The sequence below is a fragment of the Prionailurus bengalensis genome, chromosome D4, assembly GCF_016509475.1.
Source record: "Prionailurus bengalensis isolate Pbe53 chromosome D4, Fcat_Pben_1.1_paternal_pri, whole genome shotgun sequence".
NCBI classification, from domain to species: domain Eukaryota; kingdom Metazoa; phylum Chordata; class Mammalia; order Carnivora; family Felidae; genus Prionailurus; species Prionailurus bengalensis.
The window spans coordinates 90,121,778-90,148,537 of NC_057359.1; the positions used below are offsets into that span (position 1 = coordinate 90,121,778).

Consider the following 26,760-nt stretch of genomic DNA (forward strand, 5'->3'; position numbering starts at 1 on the left):
GGCTCGACAAACACTCTCGTGGCAGCCAATGGCTGGGGGTCCTCATGCAAATCGTCACTGGGGAGTGTGGGGAACGGGGAGGCCAGACCTGGTCCCTGCTGTCCTAGAGTGCAGTCCCAGTCACGGAAGGTTCTGGAAGGAGGTAACTTGTAGGCAGGGTTGAAGTGAAAGGCCTCCCTTTCCTCCCACACAACTTGGACAACTGGAACAGTGGAGAGCTGATCTGGGCAGCTGAATAACTGGGGTCAGGGCGGGTCCGGGGGGTCTGAGGTGGACCTTTGACCAGGAGATGCCCACTGTGGCTGGTGGGGAGTCGGGGGCTGGGGCGAGTGGGGGGGCTCTCGCCGTGGCCTCTGGATGCTCATTGCCGGGATGGATGAGGCCAGGGAAGGCCCTTTGTCCAGGCTCCTGGCCTTTCCTATGAGCAGTGGCTGGGCTGGGAAGAAATGGCTCCAACAAGAAACCAAACCAAAAAAGAAAAAAAAACCAAGGGGAGCTGCCCTGGCCAGCGGCAGCTCTGCCCTGAAATGCCATTCGGGTCGCTTTCCGCTGATTCACGAGCAGGGAGGGGTGACCTTGCTTCGGTCCGGGCTCCAGCTCAAACGGAAACCCAAAAGGGTGAGGGAGAGACGCCTGCGGGGCCGAGGGTGTTGGGGAGGGGGGAGCCACAGAGACAGGGGTCAGCGGAACCCCAGGAGGAGAGGTCAGGGAGGGAGGGGGTGGGGAGCCAGAGACCCAGGGCAGCTGGAATTAGAATCTGCTCGCGACGGAATCTCGTTTCCGCTTTGTTAATAATTTATCCCCGCTGCAACTTCTCTTACCAATAAATAGGAAATAATTTGTTAGGGAGAATTCCCTGGGCACCCTGGCTTTCTCCCTGGAGTGGAGGGAGGAGGGGTTGCCCTCCCTCTGTGCCCTTCCTCCCAGGTGGGGTGGGGGGCCGAGGAACGTGGACTCGGCGAGGTCAGTGTCAGAGCTCGATCATTTCCCGAATGGGGACACCGAGGCACCGACAGGGCAAGTCCCCGCCCAGGGTCATACGTGGGGTTAGGGACAATCACCTGAATCCCAGATCCGTGACCCTATGGGTCAGGGGACTTGGGACTGATTTACACACCTGGCCAGGCTGGAAGAGTTTTCCCCGGAGTTCTAGAAGCATCCTGCAAGGTGGAGGGAGGGGCTGGTTCAGCTGCCTGTTGCCTTTCCCCTACCTTTGCTCGCCCAAGTCCAGTTCTGCAAGAGGGAGCTGGTGCTGCCTCGCCTGACCCTCAGAGCCCTCGGGATGCCTGGTGATGGCCCTGCCCCGCGTCCCTCCGCCTTGGCACCCCTCACCCCCCCACCCCTCCCCAGGGCTCTCCTTGGCAGCCTCCCGCCTCCCACCGGCAGATGCCTCCAGCCGCGCCGAGGTTGACGGGCTGAGCATGAGACAGTTCAGTTGGCAACTCGGCAGACAGGTTCAGAAAAATCTGTCAGCTGCTAAACTGTTCCCTGGGCCTGCCCACACGCCTGGGTGGCAGAGCCATGGGCTGTCTGCCTCCCCGTGGAACCCGACTCTCAAGGGAGCGGCACGGGTCTGGGGGCGGTGGCGTCCTTCCCTTTTGGGCAAAGGGCATAGTTTCCTGCCACATCACCGAGCCCGACTCCCTGGCTTCTTGTCCCACTTGGCCCCTTCGAAGCAGTGTGGCCTTGTGGCGCCCGGGGGCTCGGTGGGTTCAGCGTCCGACTTCGGCTCAGGTCACGATCTCGCGGTTCGTGGGTTCGAGCCCCGCGTGGGGCTCTGTGCCGACGGCTCGGAGCCCGGAGCCCTCTTCGGGTTCTGCGTCTCCCTCTCTCTCTGCCCCTCCCCCATTTGCGCTCTGTCTCTCTCTGCCTCCCCAAAAACAAATAAATGTTCACCAAAGAAACAAACAAAAAAGCAGTGTGACCTTGAGGCATTGTTCAGCCTTTCCTCCTTTGTAGACCGTAAATGAAAGGACCCCATCTTCCAGGACGGCCCACGCGTGGGGTGTGGACCGTGCTGTTTGCCCAGCTGGCGGCGGCCGTGGTGCTGTCCCTACACCCATCGCTGGCGAGCCGGGGTCACGCAAGGTGCTCGCCACGCGGAGCCTAGTGTGATTCTCACGGGGGCCCTGAGAAGTCAGCCCTCTCGCCCTCGCTGGACTCCGTCCACTCCGCCACGTTTTCCCAAGCAGCCCCGAGGAGCGCCGGGGTCCCGGCTGCAGGGAGGAAGGAGGCGGGTGGGGCCGCTGCCCTCGCGGGGCTTCCCCTCCAGCGGGGAGGTGCGGGGGTTTGTGTGTGGCCGGTGGGCGCCTGGGGGAGTTCTCTGACGCTGCTGCACACGTCACCACGGCCCGCCCCGTCGGGGATTGTTCATCTCAACCCGGGCTAGGATGTGGGCCCGTCCTCACAGAGCTGTTGGTTCCTCTCCCCGAGGCTTGGTTACGGTTTCAGTCGCTGACCCCGCAAAGGCTCCTTGGTCCAGACAGCCAGACCTCCCCTGGACACGGTTACCCCCATCCCTGCTCACAGTTGGCTTTCCTGCTCGATTATGTTTTTCGCCCGAAGCTGTCGTCTACACTGCTTCCAGGCTGGCTTCTGACTCCCAACAGCAACCACCGCCCCCCCTCCCCCGCCCCTGTCGCCCCTTTGCACAGAAAATGACATAAGAGCGAAAGCATCCGAGAGCCCGCGGAAAGGTTTGAAAATCGTGGTACGAGATGGTTTCTCCGTAGGATACTTCTTCCCAAGCGACTCCTGCTCGGTGTGTCTGTCACTTTGTTCCCACCCCATTCTCTGGTGCTGTCGTCCTAGCTGGCTGCCTTCCCCTTGCCCCGCGCCCCTGCCCCTCCCCGCCACCCCCATCCCTCCTGGGTGTGTCTGCAGAGATGGGAGAGCCTGCAGCCAGGCAGGTAGGGCGGGCTGGGCTTCCCCAAGATTTCCTTGGCAGGATCCCGCTGTGCTCAGAGGAGGTGACGTGGGGGGTGGCACGTCCTCGGGAGCACTGACCGCCCGGGGGGATGCTGGGAGTCTGCCACATGGAATGGGCGCCCAGCCCTGGCACACAGTTAGCACTCGGTGAACGGCGGGATCGTTAGGCTCTCCCGAGCCCGCGGTCCCCAAGGCAGCCGGCGGCTCATGTGAGGCTCTGATTTTACTGTTAATGAGCCGGTTGCCCTCAGCCTTACTTCTTCCCCAGGAAGGTTGCAAGGAAAGCCCCTGAGCGAGTGTGTCTGGAGCTGCTGTTGAATAATCGTTGCTGCCGCTTGGAGACGTTTTCTAGGTATTTCACGCGCGTTATCTCACAGGTCGGATGAGAAACGAAACATTCAGAGAGGTAAAGCAAGTTTCTCGAGGGCACACAGCCTCGAGGGATAGAGCTGAGATTAAACCCAGGACTTGTGGAGCTCCAAGCCAGTTTCCTTAACTGCTCCAGACTCCAGAACCGGGGCTCCTAAATGGGGAGATGGGACCCCATGAATCCCCAGGATTTGATGCAAAATGTGGTGTGTGGCTTTTTTTTTGGGGGGGGGGGGAGAAAGTTTCAAAGCTTTTAATTAGGGACATGATTCTTATTTCTTCACTTTTTTTTTTTTTTTTTTTGGTGCTATTCGTAAAAGGTCTAAACAACTAATTACTGTTTTTGATAATATCAGATGTTGGCTTTGGTATCATCCTAAAAGGTTAAAGGCGTGCCTCAAACACCCCCTAACTTTCCCTCTGGTGTGAGGCCGGGTATTAGACACTAGGCATTATTTGGACTGTTTGTTTCATTATCAGCCTGATCTCACAGAGACGGGTGGAAATGTGCAGACTGAGGAAGGAGACGCCGACCCTCCAGCCCAGCCCCTCCCTCGCACCTGCTGTAATGAGCTGAAGCACAGCCCTTGGGACGGGGTGGGGGTGGGGGGCTTGGGGTAAACTGGGCCCCTCACCCCAGGCTCCTCCTCGGGACCCTTGCTAGGGGAGAACAGAAGGAACGCGAGGGCGAGAGCCTCGCCCTTTGGGACGGACGGCTGGTCCTGCGTGGACATCGCCTTCAGCAGGGGACACGCCCCGCACCCCTAAGTGGTTAAATGGAATTCAAAGATCTTGGGGCGCGAGGGCAGGGCGGCGGAAGGAAGAAGTGAAATGGGAGAGAGGCGGAGAGACTTGTGCCGGCGATGGCTTGGGATTTATTTATCGTGCTCGCTGTTGATTAAGCCCGTTCAGCAGCAGGCGCGGGGCTGGTAAATGCACAGGCTGATTCATTAGTTTCTGACCATCTGCTTCCCGGGCCGGGGGGGCGGGGGGCCAGAGGGCACTGCAGGTGAAGACCGCATGGTGTCGGCAGCCGAGCTGGAGCCCCCCCCCCCCCCCCCCCCCCCGTCCCCTGGCAGAGCGGGCCGTGTCAGTCTTCCTGGTAACAGACAGGCTGACGCAGCCGGGGGTCGTGCTGGATCCGATGTCCCCCCGTGGGGTCCCCCAAGAGGCTGGGCAGGGGAGGTAAGGCAGGGGGGGTGGAGAAAAACCGGGCAAAGGTGAAGTGTGGGTGAGTCACAGCAGTTAGGAGGGTTGACAGGCATAATATCGACATCCGACCGGAGATAGAGGAATGTTAACCGAAGCGTCGTTATGTGAATAACTGATTACTATGATGACCGTAATAACTCCAATTTAGTGACCGGCTACTGAGGTCCAGGCCCTATACAGAGGCTTTCCCACGCTGTCCCAGATGAACACCCTGATAACCCAGGATGGATGACAAAGGAACTGGGTTTAAATATGGAGTCAGGCAAGGAGGGCTTCCTGGAGGAGGTGCCTGGGGGTAGGGCTCTGAAAACCCCGAGGAGGGAGAGGGGCCACAGGAGCACAGACTCAGAGGGGAGAGGAGATGAGGCAACCAGGGAAAAGGCACAGCCTTCGGTGCTGGATCGATGGGAGTTATCCGGATGCGCGCGAAGTATGATGTCACCTGGTGACGGCGTGCTGGAGACCAGGCTTGCAGAGAGGGAGCCCCAGAGGGAGCTTCTGGGGAAATCATAAAAAACTCACAATTCAGTCCTGCCCCTCTGAACTGTTGCTCCCACCCTAACCTTCCCTTTGTCCCCACCTTGGGGATGAGCTAGGTCCCGGGTGGCTTAAACAACAAAAATGTATTTGTTCATGCCTCTGGAGGCCCGAAGTGTAAGATCAAAGTTCGTGTGACCCTTGAAGCCCCAGGCAGGCCTCGTTTCTTCTGCGGCCTCTCTCCTTGGCCTGCGGATGACACTCGGCTCCGGTGTCTCTCTGTGGACCCAAACTTCCTCTCGTTACAAGGACACCAGTCGTGTTGGATCAGGACCCATCCTCATGGTCTCATTTTTTTTTTAATGTTTATTTATTGTTGAGAGAGAAAAAGAGCGTGCATGAGTCGGGGAGGGGCAGAGAGAGAGGAGAACACAGAATCGGAAGCAGGTTCCAGGCTCTGGGCGGTCAGCACAGGGTCCGACACGGGGCTCAACCCCACGAACCGTGAGATCATGACCTGAGCCGGTCAGGCGCCCAACAGACTGAGCCACCCAGGCGCCCCTATAAGATTTTTTTTTTAACATTTATTTATTATTAAGAGACAGAGTGTGAACAGGGGAGGGGCAGAGAGAGAGGAGAACACAGAATCGGAAGCAGGTTCCAGGCTCTGGGCGGTCAGCGCCGGGCCTGACACGGGGCTCGAACCCACGAACCACGAGATCATGACCTGAGCAGGAGTCGGACGCTTAACTGACTGAGCCACCCGGACGCCCCTTAATGGTCTCATTTTCACCTAATCACCCTTTAAAGGCCCCTATCTCCGACCAGTCACATTCCGAGATCCTGACGTTTAGGAGGGATTTGGAGGGAGACACAAGTTAGCCGTTAACAGGGCGCCAGCAGCAGTAGAGGGGAACAGGGGGTGGGAAGCGCGAGATTGCTGGGGGGGGGGGTGGGGATGCCAACCTAGGGTCCTCTTGCCCCCAGTGTCCATGTGTGAGCTCTGGGGCGTCTCCATCCCAAATGGCATGACCAGAGCCAGATCTGCCTCTGGATTCTGCTGGGGGCCGGCAGAGGGACTGGGGCAGGGGCTGTCCCCCCAGGGGGGCTTGTTTCCTCTAGCCCTCGCAGCCTGCTGCCCTCCTGCCACCAGGCCTGGCCTCTGCAGGCCGCTGGGCCATCCCCAGGGAGCCTCTCAGCCCCCTTCCCATTCAGGGCAACGGCCCAAGGTCACTGAGCTGGAGCTCAAGGGAGCTGGGACCCCCCACGAGCAGAGCCAGATGCCTGTCCCTGCCATGTTGCGAAGTCACCCGCGTTTCAGGACACCCCGGAGGTTGTCTAGGACAGGAGCAGGCCTCATCCTCAAACGCGACCCCCTGTCAAGGGGACCTGGGCCAGTCCCTCCTGTTCTCCTGTTCTCCCGTCTGCTGAGCGAGGAGTTGGACTCAGCGGCTTACCCCTTCCATCCCAAGGTTTGCGCATCCTGAGGATCAGCGGGCCCGGGCCAGGTGAGATGGACAGCGGCACCACGGGGGACCAAGGACAGAGCTATTTTGGTCAAGGCTTCGTGGAGCCTGCCGCAGTAATCTCCGGGGCCAGCCTGCCCACCCAGGACCCCGGGGCGGCCTGGGAACTCGTCCCCCACTAAAGGGCATCAGCGGTGATGCTGGCCGGGGCACCAGCCCGGCCTCTCGGGAGGCAATGCGCCCACTCCCCCGTGGGAGCCGGGTGGCTCATTTTGGAGAGAGAGACTTTAACTCACATCCACGCTTTTTTGTCTCTGAGCAAACCAGAGACCTGAAATATTCATCAAAAGGGGCCGTGAGCGGTCTGGGCACTGTGGTTCTTTGTGACGGCTTTTTTTTTTTTTCTTTTTTAATTAATAGCCTATGTTTTAGAACAGTTTTGGGCCTACAGAAAACTGAGCCCCACGGTGGAGAGAGTCTCCAGGACCCTCTGTCTCCCCATGAGCGATTTTCCCTACTGTTAGGGTATGCACTGGCCCGGTGCATCTGTGACAGCTGAGGGGCCACATCGATGGCTGGGAGCGGGCTGCCCGCCTCCTGGGGGGCAGGCAGGGAGGAGGCAGAGAAAATGGGGGGCCGAGCCAGCATCCCCCCCCCCACTGAGCCCGCCAGGCCTGTGCCAAGGCCCCAGAAGTGACCCGCCACAAAGATGCACCCTCTTGAGACTCACCCAGCAACCTCCTGGCGCGCCCAGACTCCGCATGAGGTCTGTAACGGAGACATCGTGCCTGACGCCGGGCGGCGGTTCAACCAATATTTGCCGTGACTTTGACTTTCTCTACCGCAGCCCCTCGGGTTGCTACTGACGGTACCGTTTAAAGTAGGTCAGGAGGGCGTCTTGGGGTGGGAGATGTTTAAAGGGTTAAGAACGTGAGTAGGAATTTTCAAGGCCGGCAGAGAGCGGGAGAGGGAATATCGTCTGCAAAGGCTCAGGGGCACCGACTCGGGCGGGAGTGGAGGACGGGAGCCCGGGACGGGGAGACTGGGCTCCAGGTCCACGGTGGAAGGAGAGTGCTGAAGAGTTGTGTTGGAGACGTAGGACTTCATCCCGCCGGCCCCGAGGAGCCCGATCGCACACACGCTCCCTTCTCGATGGTCTGTATTTGGAGAAGGAGCGAGTGTGTGTTTCCTTGGGGAGCCGTGGGCCTGCGTGCCTTTCTGTGCCTTGGGGAAGCGGGTACGGCTTGCCGGCCCAGGAGAGGCGCCCGGCGCCCGGACACCAGACCACGGGCCCCCCGACCTCCCCGGCGACACCCGGGCACGCGGTGGGGGGGGGGGGGGGGGGGCGGGCCGCGGCTCCCCGGGGCCTCCGAGCGGCCGGCGCCCACCCCTGCCGTCTCCTCCCCCTACAGGAGAACCCCTACCTGTGTAGCAACGAGTGTGACGCGTCCAACCCCGACCTGGCCCACCCGCCCCGGCTCATGTTCGACAGGGAGGACGAGGGCCTGGCCACGTACTGGCAGAGCGTCCCCTGGAGCCGCTACCCAAGCCCCCTGGAAGCCAACATCACCCTCTCGTGGAACAAGAGCGTGGAGCTGACCGACGACGTGGTGGTGACCTTCGAGTACGGCCGGCCCACGGCCATGGTCCTCGAGAAGTCCCTGGACAACGGGCGCACGTGGCACCCCTACCAGTTCTACGCCGAGGACTGCACGGAGGCCTTCGGCATGGCCCCCCGCCGGGCCCGCGACCTGCCGGCGTCGGGCGCCCACCGCGTGCTGTGCACCGAGGAGTACTCGCGCTGGGCGGGCTCCAAGAAGGAGAAGCACGTGCGCTTCGAGGTGCGGGACCGCCTGGCCATCTTCGCCGGCCCCGACATGCGCAACATGGGCAACCTCTACACGCGCCTGGAGAGCGCCAAGGGCCTCAAGGACTTCTTCACCCTCACGGACCTGCGCATGAGGCTGTTGCGCCCGGCGCTGGGGGGCACCTACGTGCAGCGGGAGAACCTCTACAAGTACTTCTATGCTATCTCCAACATCGAGGTCATTGGCAGGTAAGCCTGGGCGGGCGGTGGGGGGGGTGGGGGCGAGGGCGGGGAGGGGCGCGCCGGGATGTGAGCTGGAGCTCAGGACGTTACCTGGTTCCCGGGATGGTACCTGGTTCCCGTGATGTGAGCTGGTACTCAGGACAGTGCCTAGTTCCCGGGATGTTACCTGGTGCCTGGGATGTTGCCTGATTCCTGGGAGGTTAGATAGTACCCAGGATATTACCTGGTGCCAGGATGTTACCGGTTTCTGAGATGTCACGTGATTCCTGAGATATCACCTGGTTCCCAGGATGTTACCTTCTTCCTGAGATGTCACCTGATTCTCAGGATGTTACGTAGTGTTTCATCCACGAGGCTGCTTGTGGTGGCCACACGGGTTTTTCCATGGAGGGAGGTGAATGGTGGATGATAAAGGCCCCCCGTAGGGCCTGGAGGGCTGGAAGGCCTAGAGGAGACCAGCGGAGCTGGGCAGTGTGGGCAGGGCTTGGGTGAAAGCCATGCGCTCAGGGAGTGCTCTGTAATTGTCCAGCAACTCGGTGAATTGGTGCTTGTGTCTGGGGGTCCCCGAGACCACCCTCAGGCCTAATGATTTGCTGGAAGGACTCCCAGAACCTGGCAAAACTGTTATACGCTCTCAATTACAGTTTATCACACTGAAAAGAGATTGAGATCAGCAACAGAAAGAGGTGGCCTGGGCGGGCCCCGGGGGACACCGGTGCGAGCCGGTGCGGTCCTGCAGAGAGCACTCGATGCTCACGGCAATGATGCGCGATAACGTGTGGAGGCGTGGCAGTCGGGGAGGCCTGCGCCAGCCTTGGCATCCGGGGTTTGTGTTGGGAACGGATCACGTAGGCATGGCTGACTGCCTGTATGTTTGACCTTGGTCCCCCCATCCCTTGACCCAGAGCCCCCTGCCGTAAATCACACCATCGCCATCCACGATCTGATGTGTCCCGAAACCCCGGGTGCACAAAGACGCTCTTACCAGGCAAGATGTCGCAAGGGCTCGGAGGCTGCCTCCCAGAAGCCAATCAAGAAGTCAAGAGCCAGACTTTTCTTGGGGATATGCGGGGTGTGGAGAGCCCACACCGGCCGCGTTAATCCTTGACTCGGAGCTTTGGGGCAGGAGATGTTTTGAGGCCACTTTTGGGCGGAGGCAAAAGACCATTATAGGTAAAAACAGCCTCTGATCCCCCAAAAAAGATGGCAGAGGCTGACACGTCCCCCTGCTGTCCAGGCCATTCGTCCACCGACAGATAATGCGCTGGTCTGCAGGGGCAAGTCCTCTGACCCTGAGCCAGCTCTGTAACTCCCTGGTGTGCACTCGGGGGAGAGGCTCGGGGAAGCCGGGGCCCTGCTCAAGCAAGGGGTCAGTCACAAGGGACAGGAGCATGTGGCGCTCTCCAGCCGTGACTCCGGGGCCTGGCAGCGTCCGCATTCCCTCGGAAGCCTGCTAGAAATGCAAATTCTCGGGCCCCACACCTGACCTCCTGCATCAGAAACTCCGGGGGTGGACCCAGCACTCTGTGTTTCCAGGAGCCCTCCGGGGATTCTGAGGTGCGCTCGGGCGTGCGAGTCCCTGGTGTGACAGTTGGGAGGATGACTGCGGAGCCCGACAGGCTGGTTGGCTTTGCCAGCACTTCTGTCTACTGGCCGGGAGACTCTGGACAAGGGCCTCTCCGTGCCCCTGTTTTCCCGTCTGTAGAACGGGAATGATAACAATCACGCCCCTCTCACTGGGTGGTGACGGTAGACAGTTAAACGGTGAGGTGTAATCAGGGGTCAGGAGCACGGGTTAGGCCGCATGGGCCTGGCGACATACACTGGGGGCGTCTCTCCACGGCCGGCAAGACCACCCAAGCCCGGAGTTACTGATGAGAGGAAAAAGCAATTCGTTGCCTGCTGTGTCCAGGATAAGCCCGTTTTTGCAAAATGTATACTATACCCGCGTGCAGAATTTCTACATCTTGGGTGTGGGCGTCGGACGGAAGTCTGCCCGGGGCCCGGGAAGAGCCTCACGGGTACAGGTCAGGGCTGGAAACGTCACTGTGGTCCTGCCTGCAGAGCGGGGCTGGCCAGGGAGGGGCGGGCTTTCGTTTTCAGCCCGCGAGTGCGCGTCATCTTACTTGGCCCACGCGTGTGTGTTCCTGGGGGGCCAAGACAAAGGCAAGCAGTTGTTTAGGCGGTTCAGTTCAAGGCCGGCAGGTGCGCATACAGGGGGCCCGTGGTTCTGACACCCGTGACTTCTAACCCTCCCCCGCTTGGGGCAGGTTCCGTTCACTCAGGAATGTTCTCGAAGCCACCTGATCTAGGGCCACCGTGGTGGAGGCCGGGGGTCGAGGATCCAGCTGTCTGATCCGTGTCCTGGGCCTCTGGTGGCCTCAGGCCGCCCCCGGGAGGCAGTGGTTGGTATGAGACCCTCCCTCCACCCAGCAGCCCCAGCTGGCTTAGCAGCATCGTGGTGGAAACCAGATCTCCACACCTTTTGGGGGGGGGTGTGGCCCCTTGTCTCATCTGCCTCGGGCTGCTGCAGGGGACCCCCATCTTCAGGAGTCTGGTCAGTGGCCCTCCTTCCACCTCACTGGGGGATCCAGGGCCGGACGGGCTGGGTTCTGGCCCTGTCCCTCCGCACCCCTCTCTGGGCCTCAGTTTCCCATCTGCAGCCTGAGGACTGGGACGCCTGGAGACCACGTCTCCCTGGCCAGGTGGCAGGCCGGCCCCTGCTCGGCAGTCTCCCCTTGGCACTCAGCCTCCGCGGGCGGCGGGGATCAGGCATAGTGGTGGCGACAGGACGGCGATCAATTCACAGATAAAGTAAGTACTCTTCAGGCGGCTGTTTGGCAGGAAAGCGACAGCTTGGCTCATCGATTAATTAGGTCTGGTCAGATGGTTCGGCAAAGGGCTGCGACTTCCTCTGCTCTTTTTGAATTCCTGGTGGGAAACCCCCGCTGTGGCCGGGAAGCCAGACAGGCCCGGGGAGACGCCCAGATGATGGCCTTGACGTTCCTGAGTGGGCACCTGGGGACTGCCCGAGGGCTCTCAGGCTCCGGGATCTCACACTGAACCCGTTCTGGGATTCCCTGAGAGTTTCGTGGCCCAGAGGGCCTCCCCCGCCCCCGTGGCCTGCCAACAATAGTAGCTGGTATTTATTGAGCATTTGCTGCAGTCTCATTGGCGGGGGCTCGCGGAGCTAAGAGCTTCGTGCGCATTTTCTTATTTAATTAATAGTCGTCTGATTCCCCAATGGTTATTGCATCGCTAAGATTCCCCAAGCCGAGAATCCGGCATTGAGCAAGCCGGACCTGATCTCCACCTCGTGGAGCTTTCCCTACAGAGACCGTGCTCCCCTCTACCTCGTGTTTTCACCTGAGGAGGCTGAGGTCAGGGGATATAAGGAGATCACACAGTTAAAACTAAACACCAGACACCCAAGAGCCAAGGCAAGCGTGTCCAAGCTCAAGTCCTTCTCTATACAGGGTCATCTCACTGGCCCCCCTCTCCCAAATCCAAAGGTCTCTGGTACTGTGGTTGCTCCCGCCCTGCCACGATTGTCAGCTATTTGCACCTTCAAGGGGGACCCAGATTGGGGGTTGGGGGGAGTGCAGAGGCACCTGGCTGCTGGGAGTGGGGGGAGGGGGACAAAGCAGCTGGAGGAAGCCCCTGGGGAACGAGGAAGGGGTACAGATCAGGGGTGGGAGAAGGAGCAGATGTCACTACACCCCCACCCAAAACAGGATCCAGCACCTTGAAGCCTCTGCCCCCACTGGCCCTGCCTCCCCGCGGACCCTGGCAAAATAACCCTTGCCGGTCCTGCCCACCCTGGGTCTGGGATAGAGAGAAGGCGGGGGTGGGGGTGGCGGGGGTCCCGCTTCCTTATCTACTCACGTTCCTGGCAGGCAGGAAGGGGACGGGAGCTGTTGTCTCCTTCCACAGTTGGGGAAACTCAGGTGTGGAGCAGGGGCGCCGCCGACTCTAACTGTGTGGCAGATCTGGGGCGACATCTGGAGTTGAGAAGAAATGTGACCATCCCGTTGCTGTCCTTGGAGTAGAAACAGAGCCCCCACCTCCACCCCCAAGTGTTTCAAGCTCAGCGAAGCCCAAACCCGGCCAGGATCATACAGGAGAGGTTTTTAAGACGCCACGTTCCCGAGCCCCACCACAAAGAGCTTTGGTTTCCCTTAAGCGGGGGAGACAGCATCCCTGGACAGCGTGGTCCAGGAGAGACAACGGGGAAGGGTGTGGTCTGCGGAGAAGTGGGGGGAGACCGAACAAGAGACCCAATGTCGCCAGGCCTTCTGCGATAACGAGAGAAGGCACGTAGCAGATACGTGCGTAAAAATTCGTGATTTTTAAAACGTGGGCACCTACGTCGACATTCTTTTAACCCCCCTGTCCAGGTAAAACAAAACACACTTGTGGCCCAGGGCGGCTCATGAGCGGATGGCGGGCCCCTCACGCTGTGAGATGTTCGTGTCTTGTCTCAGGTGTGATAGCGTAGCTGCTACACTAAGAGAATTCAGCAGGCCCCTGGCCAGGGTGGGCATCCAGGAGCTGGGGCACGGGAAACATGGCCAGGCCTGAGCACTCTGGGTCTAGGACAGAGAGTGGGCGGGGGTCATCCTCTTCTCACCCCCAAGCCCTGACCAGGGGCAAGTTTGTCTGCTCAGAAAATTCTTAGAGGCTCCAGGGACCCGGTCCAGTTGGCCCTTTGGCAGCTGGCGACCGGAAAGGAGGAGTGAGTTCCCTGTTCCTGGAGGCATTCAAGCCAAGCAGGGTGGTGTTTGTGGGAGATGAAGGAGACAGTCGTGTGTGTCAGATTAAGGTCCCGTGCACCTGTTCCGTACAATAGTAACTGTTGATTAAGCCAACGGGAGCTTGTAGAAACCGCTTAAAGATTTGGTGGGTGTCAGGTCGTAGGCATTTCGTCCTACCCAGGAGGAGGTTGGAGAGGGAGAGACAGAGCCGAGCCCCATCTGGCCCCATCCGACCCCCAAGCGGCCAGTCGCCCCCGCCCCCCGCCCCGGGTGTTCTTCCCTCCCCCCTTCCCCGCTTCTTGTCTTCTTGTCCTTGTTCCACAAACGTCTTGTCCCTATTGATCACCCGGTAACTGGAGACGGACGGAACTTAGCACGAGAATAGGAACCTCGGAGGGAAGATTTCTGCTCTGGGTGTGAGCGTGGAGGGCAGTGGGCAGGGGCGCGTGCATCAGGGGGAGAGGCGCCTTCTCCCTTCTGACCCTCCTTCTAGTCTCTTCCCGGGCCTTTCTGCAGGGAACCGGGGTGAGAAGGAGTGTGTGAATTGTTCTTCCTGGGCTGATTCCTTCTCATGCTGGGACCCCACTCGGGGCAGAGGGGGCGGGCCCCCCCTTCGGTGATGTTAACTGAGCCCTTCTCCCGGGGCCCGAGCACCCTTCTAAGTCACTTCTGTGCTTCCTCTTTGAGTCCTGCCCCCTGAGGGCCGTCGTCCTGGGATAGATGGACGTGCCCCGCAGAAAAAAAAGAGATGAAGCGTCAGCACGTAGAGGAACGGAACACGCGTTGTGGCGGGACGTAAAACCTGCGGCCGCTGTCAGAAACACTTTGGGGGGGGGGGTCCTCAGAACCCTAAATAGAAGCCACGTGGTCCCGCCATTCCACTCCTTGGTATCCACGTACAAGCCCTGAAGGCGGGGGCCTGCAGAGATGCGTGTGCGCCCGTGTTCACGGCAGCCGAGGGCGGACACAACGCCAGTGTCCATTGACCGATGATGGGTTAACAAAATGCAGTCTGTGCACGTACCGTGGACTGTTCGTCACTCAGCCTCCAGGCGGGGGGACATCCTCACACCTGCTGCAACAGGGGTGAGCCCTGGGGACACTGTGCGAAGCGAGATAAGCCAGACACAGGGGGACGAGTGTTGTGGGACTCCACTGACGTGGGGCACCTGGAGAAGTCAAGATCGGAGCAACAGAAAAAAAGATAAAGGCTTAGGGAAGGGGGGGCGTGTGCAGAGTTCTTGTTTAGTGGGGAGACAGTTTCTGTTGGGGATGATGTAAACCTTCTAGAGGCGGATGGTGGTGACGTCCAAATGCTACTGAGCTATGTGCCTAAAAACGGCACAATAGTAGATTTTAGGCATATGTTACCTCGGTTTAAAAAAACATAAGACTCTTGATCCGAGGGTCATGAGTTCGAGCCCTACGTTGGGTGTAGAGCCCAGTTTTAAAAACCGGGCCGCCCGGCTGGCTCAGTCGGAAGAGCATGTGACTCTTTTCTGTTTGTTTGTTTGTTTGTTTGTTTTTGAGAGAGAGAGACAGAGCGTGAGCAGGGGAGGGGCAGAGAGAGAGGGAGACGCAGAATCGGAAGCAGGCTCCAGGCTCCGAGCCGTCAGCACAGAGCCCCAACGCGGGGCTCAAACCCATGAGCTGTGAGATCATGACCTCACAGCGGCCTAAGTCGGACGCTCAACCGACCGAGCCACCCAGGCTCCCCAGAGCGTGTGACTCTTGATCTCGGGGTCCTGAGTTCGAGCCCCACGTTGGGTGTAGAGATTACTAAAAACTTAAAAAAAAAAAAAAAAGGGAAGAAGAAACAGATGGGTGGATGGCTTCCATATCGGACCGTCTGGGTGCAAATGCTGCCTCGGGTGTCACCCTGGGCAGGATACTTAAGTGACTGTGCCCCTCCTTTCCCACCTCCATGAAATGGGGACGGTCACCCTGGGGTCTGGGTGAGATGAGCCACGATGGCCGTGTAGAGCCGTGGCTGGGCCCTAGTGAGCCCGTGTAAGTACCAGCACCACCGTTATGCCAATAAAATACCAGATCACAGGGTACGTGCGTCCCGAAGGTCCTTCTACCCGGGCTGGGGACTTGGAGGAGGGCCACGGCGGGCTTTAAGGAGCCAGGACTCCCTGAGCCACGTGCTGAGTGTCGTGTGTGCTGTGCATGGTCAGCCTGAAAGAGGGGCCCCGGGTTTTATGCCATTCTTTTTTTTTTTTTTTTAATTTTTTTTTCAACATTTATTTATTTTTGGGACAGAGAGAAACAGAGCATGAACGGGGGAGGGGCAGAGAGAGAGGGAGACACAGAATCGGAAACAGGCTCCAGGCTCTGAGCCATCAGCCCAGAGCCCGACGCGGGGCTCAAACTCACGGACCGCGAGATCGTGACCTGGCTGAAGTCAGACACTTAACCGACTGCGCCACCCAGGCGCCCCTATGCCATTCTTAAAGGGGGTCAGGGATCCCTAGTGTTCGTCGAGTCGGTTTTGTGGGGGGTTTTAACTAACTCACGTGAACTCCGCTCCCTGGGGATGGAGATTTCGTTAGGTGTGGTTCACACCCCTTTAGCCGAATCTGCCGAGCTTCCTGAACCGTTGCCTCCCACCCGAGAGTGGATGTGCGCGATTAACGCAGTATCTCCCGTCCGTGGAGACCTGGAGGGAGCAGAGCTGTGCTGAGGGGTGCGTGGGGGTCCCCCGCCCGCTGTGGCTCCTCTGGCTGCCTCTGCTCTGCTCACCTGACCGGTGTGGCCCCATCTCAGTGCCAGGCGGCAGGAGGGGCCCCTGGCTTGGCCGGGTCACAGGAGATGTGGGGAGCCCCGCAGGTGGGTTGGGGATGGGACCGCAGACATCGATGTCTTCCCAGTGGCGCGGGGAGAACAGTGGCCCCTTTCTCTTGCCGACGGAGAAGGATTTCCTGAGAGTTTTCTCACCATCATGTTAATTCATTCAACAAATATATTTTTTTTAATGTTTATTTTTGACAGAGAGAGAGTGAGACGGAGCACAAGAGGGGGAGGGCCAGAGCGAGGGAGACCCAGAATCCGAAGCAGGGTCCAGGCTCCGAGCTGTCGGCACAGAGCCCGATGCAGGGCTCGAACCCACAAACCTTGAAATCATGACCTGAGCCGAAGTTGGACGCCCAGCCGACTGAGCCCCGCAGGCGCCCCTCAACACATATTTTTAATGGGCACTTTTATTCGTGTCCCAGGGCCACCATAACCAAGTGCCACAAACTAGGTGGGCTTAAAAAAACCCGAAATGTGGGGCACCTGGGTGGCTCAGTTGGTTGAGCGTCTGCCTTCGAATCAGGTCATGATCTTGGAGTTTGTGGGTTCGAGCCCCGCATCAGGCTCTGTGCTGACAGCTCGGAGCCTGGAGCCTGCTTCGGATTCTGTGTCTCCCTCTCTCTCTGCCCCTCCCCTGCTTGTGCTCTGTCTCTCTCTGTCTCTCAAAAATAAACATTAAAAAAATAAATTAATTCGTTAAAAAAAAAAACCAACCCGAAATGTATCGTCTTAACAGCTCTGGAGCCTGAGATCCGGGGGAGGGCAGGGCCAGGCTCTCCGAAATGTGTAGAGAATCCATGCTGCCTCCCTCCTGCACCCCCGCCCCCCAGAAGTCTCCGGCACCATGGCCTGTAGACACGTCGCCGGGCCCTGGCCTCCGTCTCCTCCCCGCTGTCTGTGTCGATCTGGTGTGCTCAGTGTCGCTCTTGGGAGGACGGCAGTCACGTTGGATTAGGGCCGCCCTACTCCGCATCACCTCCTCTTGTGTCCGAATCGCATCTGCAGAGACCCTACTTCCGTATAATTTCACATTCACACGCACCAGGAGTTAGAACCTCGGTATCTCTTGTTGGACAACACAATTCAATGCGTGTGCCCGGCTCAGCCAGCTGCTACACGCCCAGGAGCCTCCTGGGCTTACGGTCCAAAAGGGAGATGGGAGTGAACGAAACACACCACCCCAGAGGACTAGAGGTGCTAGGAGGGGAGTATGACGGTGGGCGGCGGGCAAGACCGGCCTGTCACCAGGACCCAGGTGGTCGGGGAAGGCCTTCCCAGGAGGCAGCTTTGAAGGCGAAGCCTCAAGGGCGAGTGGGGCATTTCCAGCAGGAGGACAGCAGGTGCAAAGGGCCTGCAGTCAAACACACGGTGTAAGAATTTCACGTGACGTGGCTACGGTGTGCGTGTGCCGTAAGGCAAGAGCAGAGGGGACCTGGCCGGGTCTTGCCATCCCTACAGCTCTGGGAGGGGGTCGGTCTTATTCTAAGTTCGGTGAAAGCTGTTGCCGGATGTGAGGGAAGGGACGTGATCCGACTTCTGGTGCTGAGACGTTTGAGTTGGGAGGGGACCTGAGAGAGGCAGGCCGTCTGGGGATGGGGGGGCCCTTGGCAGGGGTTCACCGGGTGGCTGGTGGGGGCAGGGAACAGGAGGCACCCAGGGGACTTCCCGGGTTCTGTCTCAAGACACTGGGTGGATGGAGATCTTACCCGGTCACGTGTGGACGGCTGCGAGGGAAGAAGGAAGGGGAAGGAGGAAGTCGTTTTCACATTTTTCTATTTTATTTTTTATTGTATCGTACAGTGAAAATCATACCTTCCGGGGCACCGTTCCGTGAATTTCAACGCATGTATAGATTCACGTGGCCGCCACAACAGCCAAGACCCAGAACACGACCATCTTCCCATAAATCTCCCTCCGGCCGCCCCTTTGTGGCCCCCCCCCGCCCCCTCCCCTCAGCATCCACTGATCTGCTTACCGTCACCACAGTTGTCTTTCTGAAAATGTCCCCTACGTGCCGGCATGTGGCACGTGGGTGCCTTTGAGGAACATCACGCCGTGGCCCGCCGAGCGTGGCCTTTTTTGTGGCCGGGTGGTGTGGCACCGTGGGATGGGTGTCTGTGCTTCCTGTAGCCATTCGGTCACCGTTGAGATATTTCAGCTGCTTTCGGTTTGGGGTAATTCCGAGCTAAGCTGCCGTGATCGTGCTGGTAAAGGCTTTCGGGCGAACGTAGTTTTCATTTCTCTTGAGTGAACGCCCGGCCGTGGGATCACAGTGCCCTCTGATAGGTGTATGTTTAACTTAAAAGAAACCGCCAAGAGGGAGTGGGGGGATGCGGAGAGCATCAGGCCTGGGACGGGCGCCTGAGAGCTTGGATAGTGAAGGCCGGGCACGGAGAACGAGCAGCCAGGAGGGGAGAAAACCCAGGAGGACGGGGCCCGGAGCCAAGCGGAAGGAGTGTGTCCAGGTAGAGCGGTCACTGTGTCTGATGCCATGGCGGGGAGAGGGGTCCAGACGGAGGAGGTCAAAGGTGACCTCCTGGAGAGCAGACGTGGTAGAGAAGGGGCACGCGATCTGTCTGGGGGAGGGTTCCAGGGTGGAGGCAAAAAAAATGAAACAGAATGAGTGAGGGGTGGGGCGCCTGGGTGGCCCAGTTAGCTTGAGCACGTGACTCTTGATTTCCGGCCCGGGTTGTGAGCCCGGGGATTGGGGGATCAAGCCCTGTGTTGGGCTCCACCCTTAGTGTGGAATCTGCTTGGGATTCTCTGTCTCTGTCTCTCTCTCAACGAAACAAAACAAACCAAAATGAGTGAGGGGTAAAAATGGGGTGTTGTTAAGGCATTTCGGAACCGTGACCCTGAAAGGGAGCAGGGACGGGGGCATGAGCAGGTGGGGAGAAGCGGGAAGGAGAGGGCTCCTCCTGGAAATGGAGAGGCGCCATGGCGCATGGGCCTTCCGCTGGAGAGGAGGCTGGAGGGAGCCGCCAGGTGGAAGGAGGGCATGAGGGGACAGAGGGTGACCTTGCACCCCCCGTGAGGGAAGAGAGCACAAACACACTGAGGGATGGAATATTTGGGTCAGGACCCCGGCTTCCGGCACTTCTGACGAGCCCCTGTCAGTTCTGGCAACCACGGATGGCCATCGCCGAGGCCCCGAGGGGTCTCTGTGGTGACTCAGCCCTCTTGGTGTCCAAGGGAAGCCCTGCATTTGCATCTGACTCCTTCTTTGCTAGTCTGTGGCCCAAGGCAAGTCTCTTCAGTTTCCCCAAGCCTCAGTTTCCCTGCCTGGAAAATGGGATCCCACTGTTGGAAGGGTTGTCTGAGAACCTGCAGGTTAGCTCGAGGCCCCACCTGCAGCAGGTGAACAAGAAACGGGGGCCCTTGTTACTTGGAAGGATCCGGCTTGTATTCACCTGGGCACAAACCTCATTCACAGGGGCGTCCCTCACGAGGACGACCCTCTTCAGCCAGGGGGAGCCTCTGGGTCTCCTCTCCCCGTCTGGCGGGCAGGAAAGGACGCTCCACGCGGCCCAAGGGACTTGGGAGGACAGTGTTACCACCGGCCGCGGAGCAGAGAGCACAGCCCCCACAGCCTGGTGGTGCCACGGGGACGAACCCCAGCCCCCAGCAGGCTCTGAGCCCCCGGCCCCCAGCTTTGTGACCTGCAGGCTCGGGCAGGACAGACAGGGCTGCGGAGGGGCAGTGACAGTGGGGGGAGGGCCAGGAGGCAAATGGATTCGAGACTATTCTCAGCAGAGGGAGCCGGGGCAGGAGGCGGGGGGTGGGGATCATTCTGAAGGTTCCCTGGCATGCCGTCCCAGATCAAGCGTGGTCAGATTCACAGCTGGTCCCTTACACGCACCCTCCCCACGCACACGCGCGTGTACCTGCCCCACCCACCCACGGGCAGAAACCCGCTTCCACAAGCACCTGTCACGCAGCACATCGCTCGCTGAAACCTTGAGGGCACCTGTTCCCAGAGGCTGGCCATACGGTGAGCTGAGGCCTCAGCAGGAGCCCAGGGGCCACGAGGACCCTTCGCTCGGCTGTCCGGGACTTGGGGGGTCTCGGGACCTCTCCCCCGTTCAGAGTTGCCCTTTCTGAGTTTGGGATCCTGGAGGCCCCCTTGCAGTCTTCGGGGAAATGTCCCCTCCACAGATTCCTCCCACCCCTCCCGCCCCATCGTCCTGAGCAGGGCCCTAACATGGACGCGTATCACCACCCCTGCCCCGCCCCAGAGAGAGCATGGCCAGCATCACTGTGTCATCTGGGGACATGCCTGGCCTCTCCCTTCGGTCTTGCCCCTTCCGTGCAGAGGCCTCGCAGATTAGGGGCCCGGATGGTGGGTCCCTCTGACTGGCTTCTGGGATGTTCCTTCTGTCCGAAACACAACCCGGCACCCCCCTTCCCTTCTCTGCTCCCCCCGCCCGCCGCCTTCCCGTCCGGCCAACTCCTCATCCCTCTGGCTTGGCTCAGACAGCCCCCTTCTGGGGCTCCCCAAGGCTGGAAGCCTGGACAGCACCCTCTCTGGTAGTCCCACGGCTTTGCCACAGGTACAGCGGCCACGAACGCACCCCCACTGGCCAGCACCCCACCCCCAGCCCCACCCCAGGCACTGAGCTGAGAGTCTGGGTCTGGCTTGTTCGCTGGGTGAGGCTGGTCCCGGGAACCAAGTGGGTATGCCCTGTGTCGAATTCTTTCACTCGTTCATCTGTGAACAAGCGAGCTGACCATCAGTAGCTCCTTCCAGAGCAGAAAGGGAGTAGCAGCTCAGAGCCAGCTTGCTAACACCTGTCACCAGGCCCGGCCCTCCCTCCAGCGTGCTGGGACCGCTCACGGGCAGGACACGATCTTTAGTCAACGGCCTGGCCAGGCTCCGGGGGTGGGGGTGGGGGGTGGGGAGCCTTTCCAGGCCGTCCCTGGTCACAGCCACTGTGCCACCCCAAGCCTCACACTGGGCCCGCCAGCTCCCCTCCACCAGCCTCCCCTGGTGGCTGGGAGGCTGCCTCTGGCTTTATAATGGGTAATAGGATTTATCAATAGTCTGGCGGAGGTAATGTACGTTAAAGCACTTAATATAAAAGGACTTCGCGCAGAAGCCCAAATTTGATTTGGCCAATGAACTCAATTGCCGGCCTGCCTGTGTTCCAGGAGGAGCAGCCACCAGCATTTATCCACATTATCCCCCCCGAGAAAGCCAGACCCCTCCCTGTGGCTCTGCCCTCAGGGTCCTACTTGCTGGGGTCTCCGGTCTGGTTCAAGGTCTCTGGCACCCAGGAGCCCTCTTCCCTCCCTCTAATACCCAGCCCTGCCCCCTTCCGCTAATTCACTAGAAAAGCCCGGCATTTTACTAGGTCCTCCTTGCCTCCTGTGTCCCTCTGGTCCCTTGTCACCTCTCCATCCAGCTGGATCTCTAAGCTTTTCTCCTGACCGTTGCTCGCTTCTTCAACGGCCGCCCCTTCCCTCCACTGCTGTGCCCCAGCCAAGGACGCAACCTCTCCCTTCAGCCCCCAGAGAAGGTGTAAGGCCCCCAGGCCACGGTGCAGAGAAAGAACACTTTAAAACCTGACCTTCGGCCAGCAAGCACCCTGAGATCCAGCCATTTCCATGGCCACCTGCTGGCTGGGAGGGGAAGTCCCCAGGGCCACCTCTTCCCCTCCCAGGGCCACATCCTTCCTCCTTAGAGGGCAGCACACCCCCCCCCCCAAGCCTGAGCCCCGCCCCCACGAGGAAGTGCCCTTGGGGATGTCTCTCCCCCCCACTCACAAAAGAACAGTTTTTACCCAAAGGTAGAGACGCTCTGTCTGGCAGGGAAATGGGCAGACGCTGCTGCTTGAAAATAGTCGCTGGTTTGTAACAGCTCTGGCCTTCGGGGTGTCGGGCGTGTGCAAGTCTGCTCTCTGTTTGCCCTGCGTGTAATAACACACAGACGGGTGGCCAAGGTGGGGGTGAGGGGACACCAGGCAGAGGTGACCAGTTACCAAGACCGCCGGGGCCCTGGGCTCTCCCCTGAGCCCCACCTGTGTCCCCCACGTCCCAAGGGGGTCTCTGAGAATGTCCTGAAGTCCTGGCGCTTTTGACCTTGGAGGGGAGCCAGCCCCGGGGCCCCTCCTCCCTGCAGGGCTCCGACACCCGCCTCTCTCGGTCCCCCCCCACACACCCCCCTGCCCAGGAGCAGATGACATCACTCTTTTCCGGCTGCAAGGCGTTGACCTACATTCCTCCCGCCCTCCTGTCTGGGAGGCGCTCCAAACGCCCGCTCCTCTCGCCCCGAGGAGGGAAGGGCCCGCTCACGATTTTTGCGGGGCACTGGTGCCAGGCCCGCGGCCAGATGGTGCTCCTGCCGGCAGCTCCCAGGTGCCACCCGCCCTCCCCGCGGGGCAGGGCACGCTCTGGCCTGGCCCCAGGCCGGTGGCCCTGCCCTCCTGACAACCGCTCCTTGTGGCTGCAGAGACCCAGCCGGGCCCGAAGGTGGACAGGAAGGGGTGAAGTCAGCCTGCCAGCCTCCTCCTTTGCGGGAGCAGAGCACGGGCCCGGACAGCTAGGGTTGTCTGGAGTGGCCTTCCCCTAGAGGTGAGGCCTGGCCCCGCCTGCCAACACTTGTTGTCCCTTCTGGCTTGTTAGGGACTCATTGATTGGAGAAGGTGGCTGAGACCCTCTGTCTGGAGGGTGGGCAGCAAGAGGGGTCAGGGATTGGACTGGAGGGTCCTGACCCAGCCGTGTGCTTCAGCAGGGCCAGCAGGTGCGGCTGCCAGATAAGATGCCCGGTTACATTTGAATTTCAGATAAATGACAATTTTTTTAATATAAATATATCCCAAATATGTCATGGGATATACTTATACTAAAAAAAACCAAACAAACCCACACTGTTCATTGTTCACCTGAAATTCAAATTTAACCAAGCACCCTGTATTTTTATTTGCCAGTTCTGGCTCTTCAGGGAAGTGGCTCCGAGATGACCCTGTGTACGTCCCCCGGTGGGGACCCCCAGGCCTGGACGACAGGCAGGCTGATTTGGGAGTTGCTGGCCGTGGACAGGTTCTGGGGGAGGATGTCGACAGCACAGATGAGGGGGCCTGTCTCAGGCTGGGCACTGGGGGCTGCCAGGTAAGGCCAGTCCGGCCCATCCTCGGTGGCCCACACTCCCACCTCTGTGACCTGCCGGCCGTCAGCAAAAGGCAGCAGTTGACGTCTGCGCAGGGCTGGCTCTGTGCCCGACCCCGTGCTGGTGCTCACCATGTAACAGCAAACTGACGCCCGGAGGGGAGACTGACACCCCGAGGCCGGTCACCTGCCACCATTCGCTGCTCCAGCCGCGACGGCGGTCAACTGAGTAGCTGCTCCGTGCCGATGCCGCGCGGGGTCTCATTCATTCATTCAACAGATACCGAGAGGCCCCTGCGTGCCAGGCACTGTGTTAGGCACTTGCGAACAGCCAGAGAGCCGGGTTGAAAATCTAAGATGTAATTCAACCCTTCCAGTTTGCAGAGGGGAGGGCTGAGTCCCAGAGAAATGACTTGCTCAAGGTCACCCAGCAAATTAGGAGCAGAGCCTGGGCGAGAGTCTGGGCTGCTGACTCAGCACCTCTCCTTCTATCCCTCTCCCTCTGTTCCTCTCTCTCCCTCCCTGTCCTCCCTCCCCCCCCCCCCCACCTCTCTCTGTGTGTGTCTCTCTCTCCATCTCCCACTCTCTCTTGGAGCCACTCCTGCGCTAGAGAATTCAAGCCTGGGATTCTGAGATGGGGCTGGGGTGGGGAGGGGTAGCGGGTCCTGGGGGGCAGGGACCATCGCTGGCCGGTGGCGGGCCCCGTGGGGCTGGCCGGCCTCACACTGTCCCTCTGTTCATTATTAAATAATGCTTCCTGATGGATGAGCTGGAAAGGGCTGCGTAGCGGGGTCAGGTGGCTCAGGTGATGGTTTTCTGGTAAGATTGATGGTTCTCAAAGGTCACATTCAGAAAGCAATTTCTTGGGAAAATTGATCCCGGGGATGCAGGGGAAACATTGGGGCTGGAGGTGCCGCCGGGCGTCTGGACCACCCACCCAGGTCTGGACACGGGCACACGCTGGGAGGGCAGGTGGGAAAGGGGCTGCTTTCTTCCGTGGCTGTTTCCTGGGCCAAGGCCAGGCCCCAGAATTGCCAAGGCTGTGGGGGGCAGGGGGGTGCAGGGAGGATCTGCCTCGCGCCCCCTCCCCCGGCCCTCACCATCCCCGTGCTATCAGCAGGAGGCAAGCTCCGAGAGCCTCGAGGTGGGAGAGAGGCCATGAGGTTCTACCTCGGGCACCTGACAGCCCTGAGTTCAAATCCCGCCTATCCCCCCAAGATGCCTGGGGTGCGTTACGCCTGACCTACCAGAATCTTGCCTCCTTGCCTGGGGCGTGGGGAGAGCGTGCCTTCTGGGTTTTCCCAAGGATTCAGTTAACAATGCATGTCGCCCAGCACCTGTCCACGTATGAGTGCTCAATAAATTATTGATATATGCTTGCTTGTTTTTTTTTTTATTTCATCTCCCAAGGGCTTTCTGAAATAGCGAAGAGAAATCCCAGAAGGACAGCAGCCTGAGGGAGGGCAGGAAGGGACGTGCCTGTGTTTGGGGGACCGTGGGTGGGATGAACTAACTTCTCTGGGCCCAGGTGTGTCTGACAGCCGGCACTGGGAGACCCTCCAGGCCACTGCCACCCGCCTGCTTGAGGCCCTTCCTAAAGTGGGGCTCGCCAGCTGTGTGACCTTGGGCAACTTGCTTACCTTCTCTGTGCCTCATTTCCTTACCTGTAAAAAGGTGAGAGTAATATACGCTTCGTAACGCTGTTGTGAAGACGGCAATTCATTCATGGGAAGCTCTCAAGTTCCCAGGCTTCAGCCACTTAGGCAACCCCTTCACTATTTTCCCATATCCCAACTATCATTCATTCGTTCATTCATTGGTTCATTCCTTCATTGGTTCATTCATTCATTCATTCATTCATTCATTCATTCATTCATTCAACAGCTTCCTGAGATATAATTTCCATACCACCCACAACACCCATTTAAAGGATGTAATCCAATGGCTTTAATCTACTCACAGATACATGCAACCATCCCCACGGTCAAGCTCCAAAACATTTGGGTCACCAGGGGCGCCTCGGTTAAGCGACCGACTCTTGATTTCCGCTCGGCTCATGATCTTACGGTTCATGAGCTCTAGCCCCACATCAAGCTCTATGCTGACAGCATGGAGTCTGCTTGGGATTCTCTCTCTGTCCCTCCCCCGCTCGCTCTCTCTCTCTCTCTCTCTCTCTCTCTCAAAATTAATAAAGTTGAAAAGTTAAAAAAAAATCTTTATCACCTTCAAAAGAATCCCTGCTCCCCTCCCCCCCAGCCACTGGCAACAATGAATCTCCTTTCTATCTCTACGGATTTGCCTAATGGGAACATCTCCGTGTAAATGGAATCACACAACATTTGTCCTTTCGTGTCTGGCTTATTTTGCTCAGCATAATGTCTTCAAGGTCCATCCCTCTTGGGGCAGGTTGTCAGGATGCATTCCCTTTTATGGCCCAATGATACTCCGTTGTCTGTGTTCTGTTTTCCTGTTGATCGGCACTCCGGTTGTTTCTACCTGCGGCTGCTGGGACTAAATGCAGCTATGACCGTTCCTGAGCGCATTTTTGTGTGGACACGTTCTCGTATACTTTGGGGTGGCATCGCTGGGTCACGGGGAGTTGCTGGAGGAGTCTGTGGTCTTGGGGAGACCCGCCAGACCGCTTCCCAAGGCACGCCTACCATTTTCCATGCCCACCAGCAGCGGGTGAGGGTTTCAGTTTCCCCACAGCCTTGCCCTCACTTGTTAGGTTCTGTGATTTTGGTGTTAGCCACCCTAAGATGCACAGAGAGGGGTAACTCACAGTAGTAATTTTGATTTGTGTTCGCCTGCTGGTTAGTGACGCCGAGCCTCTTGTCATGCGCTTGTTGGCCATTGGTGTATCTTTCCTGCGGACATGTTTACGCAGATCCTTTCCCCATTTGAAAAATTGGGCTATTTGTCTTTTATTACTGAGGTGGAGGGGTTCGTTATGTACCCTAGATAGAAGTCTCTTATAGGAGAAATAATAAAAATAATAAATGAAATAATCATTATTATATTAATATATTATTATATTGGTAGCATTTATGGTATACTAGTAATTAATATATATTATTTCATTATTATACCTAGGGATGCCTGGGTGGCTCAGTCGGTTAAGCGTCTGACTTTGGCTCAGGTCATGATCTCACGGTTCTTGGGTTCGAGCCCCATGTCGGACTCTGTGCTGACAGCTCGGAGCCTGGAGCCTGCTTCGGATTCTGTGTCTCCCTCTCTCTCTGCCCCTCCCCTGATCACGCTCTGTCTCTGTCTCTAAAAAATAAATAAATGTAAAAAAAAATATTAAAAAATTATACATAAAAGATATATTAAATAGTATATATTATTTAATTATATATTATTTGCTATATTAATAGTATATAATATATACTATAATTAATATAATTAATTTCAATTACTGATTAAATTATTGACATAAATGTTAAATGATTGATTTAATTAAATATTGCGAATGAGTATATTGATAATACTTATTATTATATTAATAATAATTTGCAAAATTTTTCTCCCATCCCATGAATTGTCTTTTCACTTTCTGGACGGTGGCCTCTGACACAAGTTTTTTAATTTTGATGAAATCCAA

The 26,760-nt window shown here is 58.4% G+C and overlaps 1 protein-coding gene across 10 annotated transcripts in view; it reads left to right on the forward strand.

The window, feature by feature from the left end:
- Positions 1-26,760, forward strand: part of NTNG2 (netrin G2) — a 67,151-nt gene that overhangs the window by 20,615 nt on the left and 19,776 nt on the right. For all 10 annotated transcript variants that reach the window (XM_043567221.1, XM_043567224.1, XM_043567225.1 and 7 more), the window contains one exon: positions 7,865-8,508. In XM_043567221.1, the coding sequence (XP_043423156.1) occupies positions 7,865-8,508 (644 nt within the window). The remainder of the gene's footprint in view (positions 1-7,864; positions 8,509-26,760) is intronic.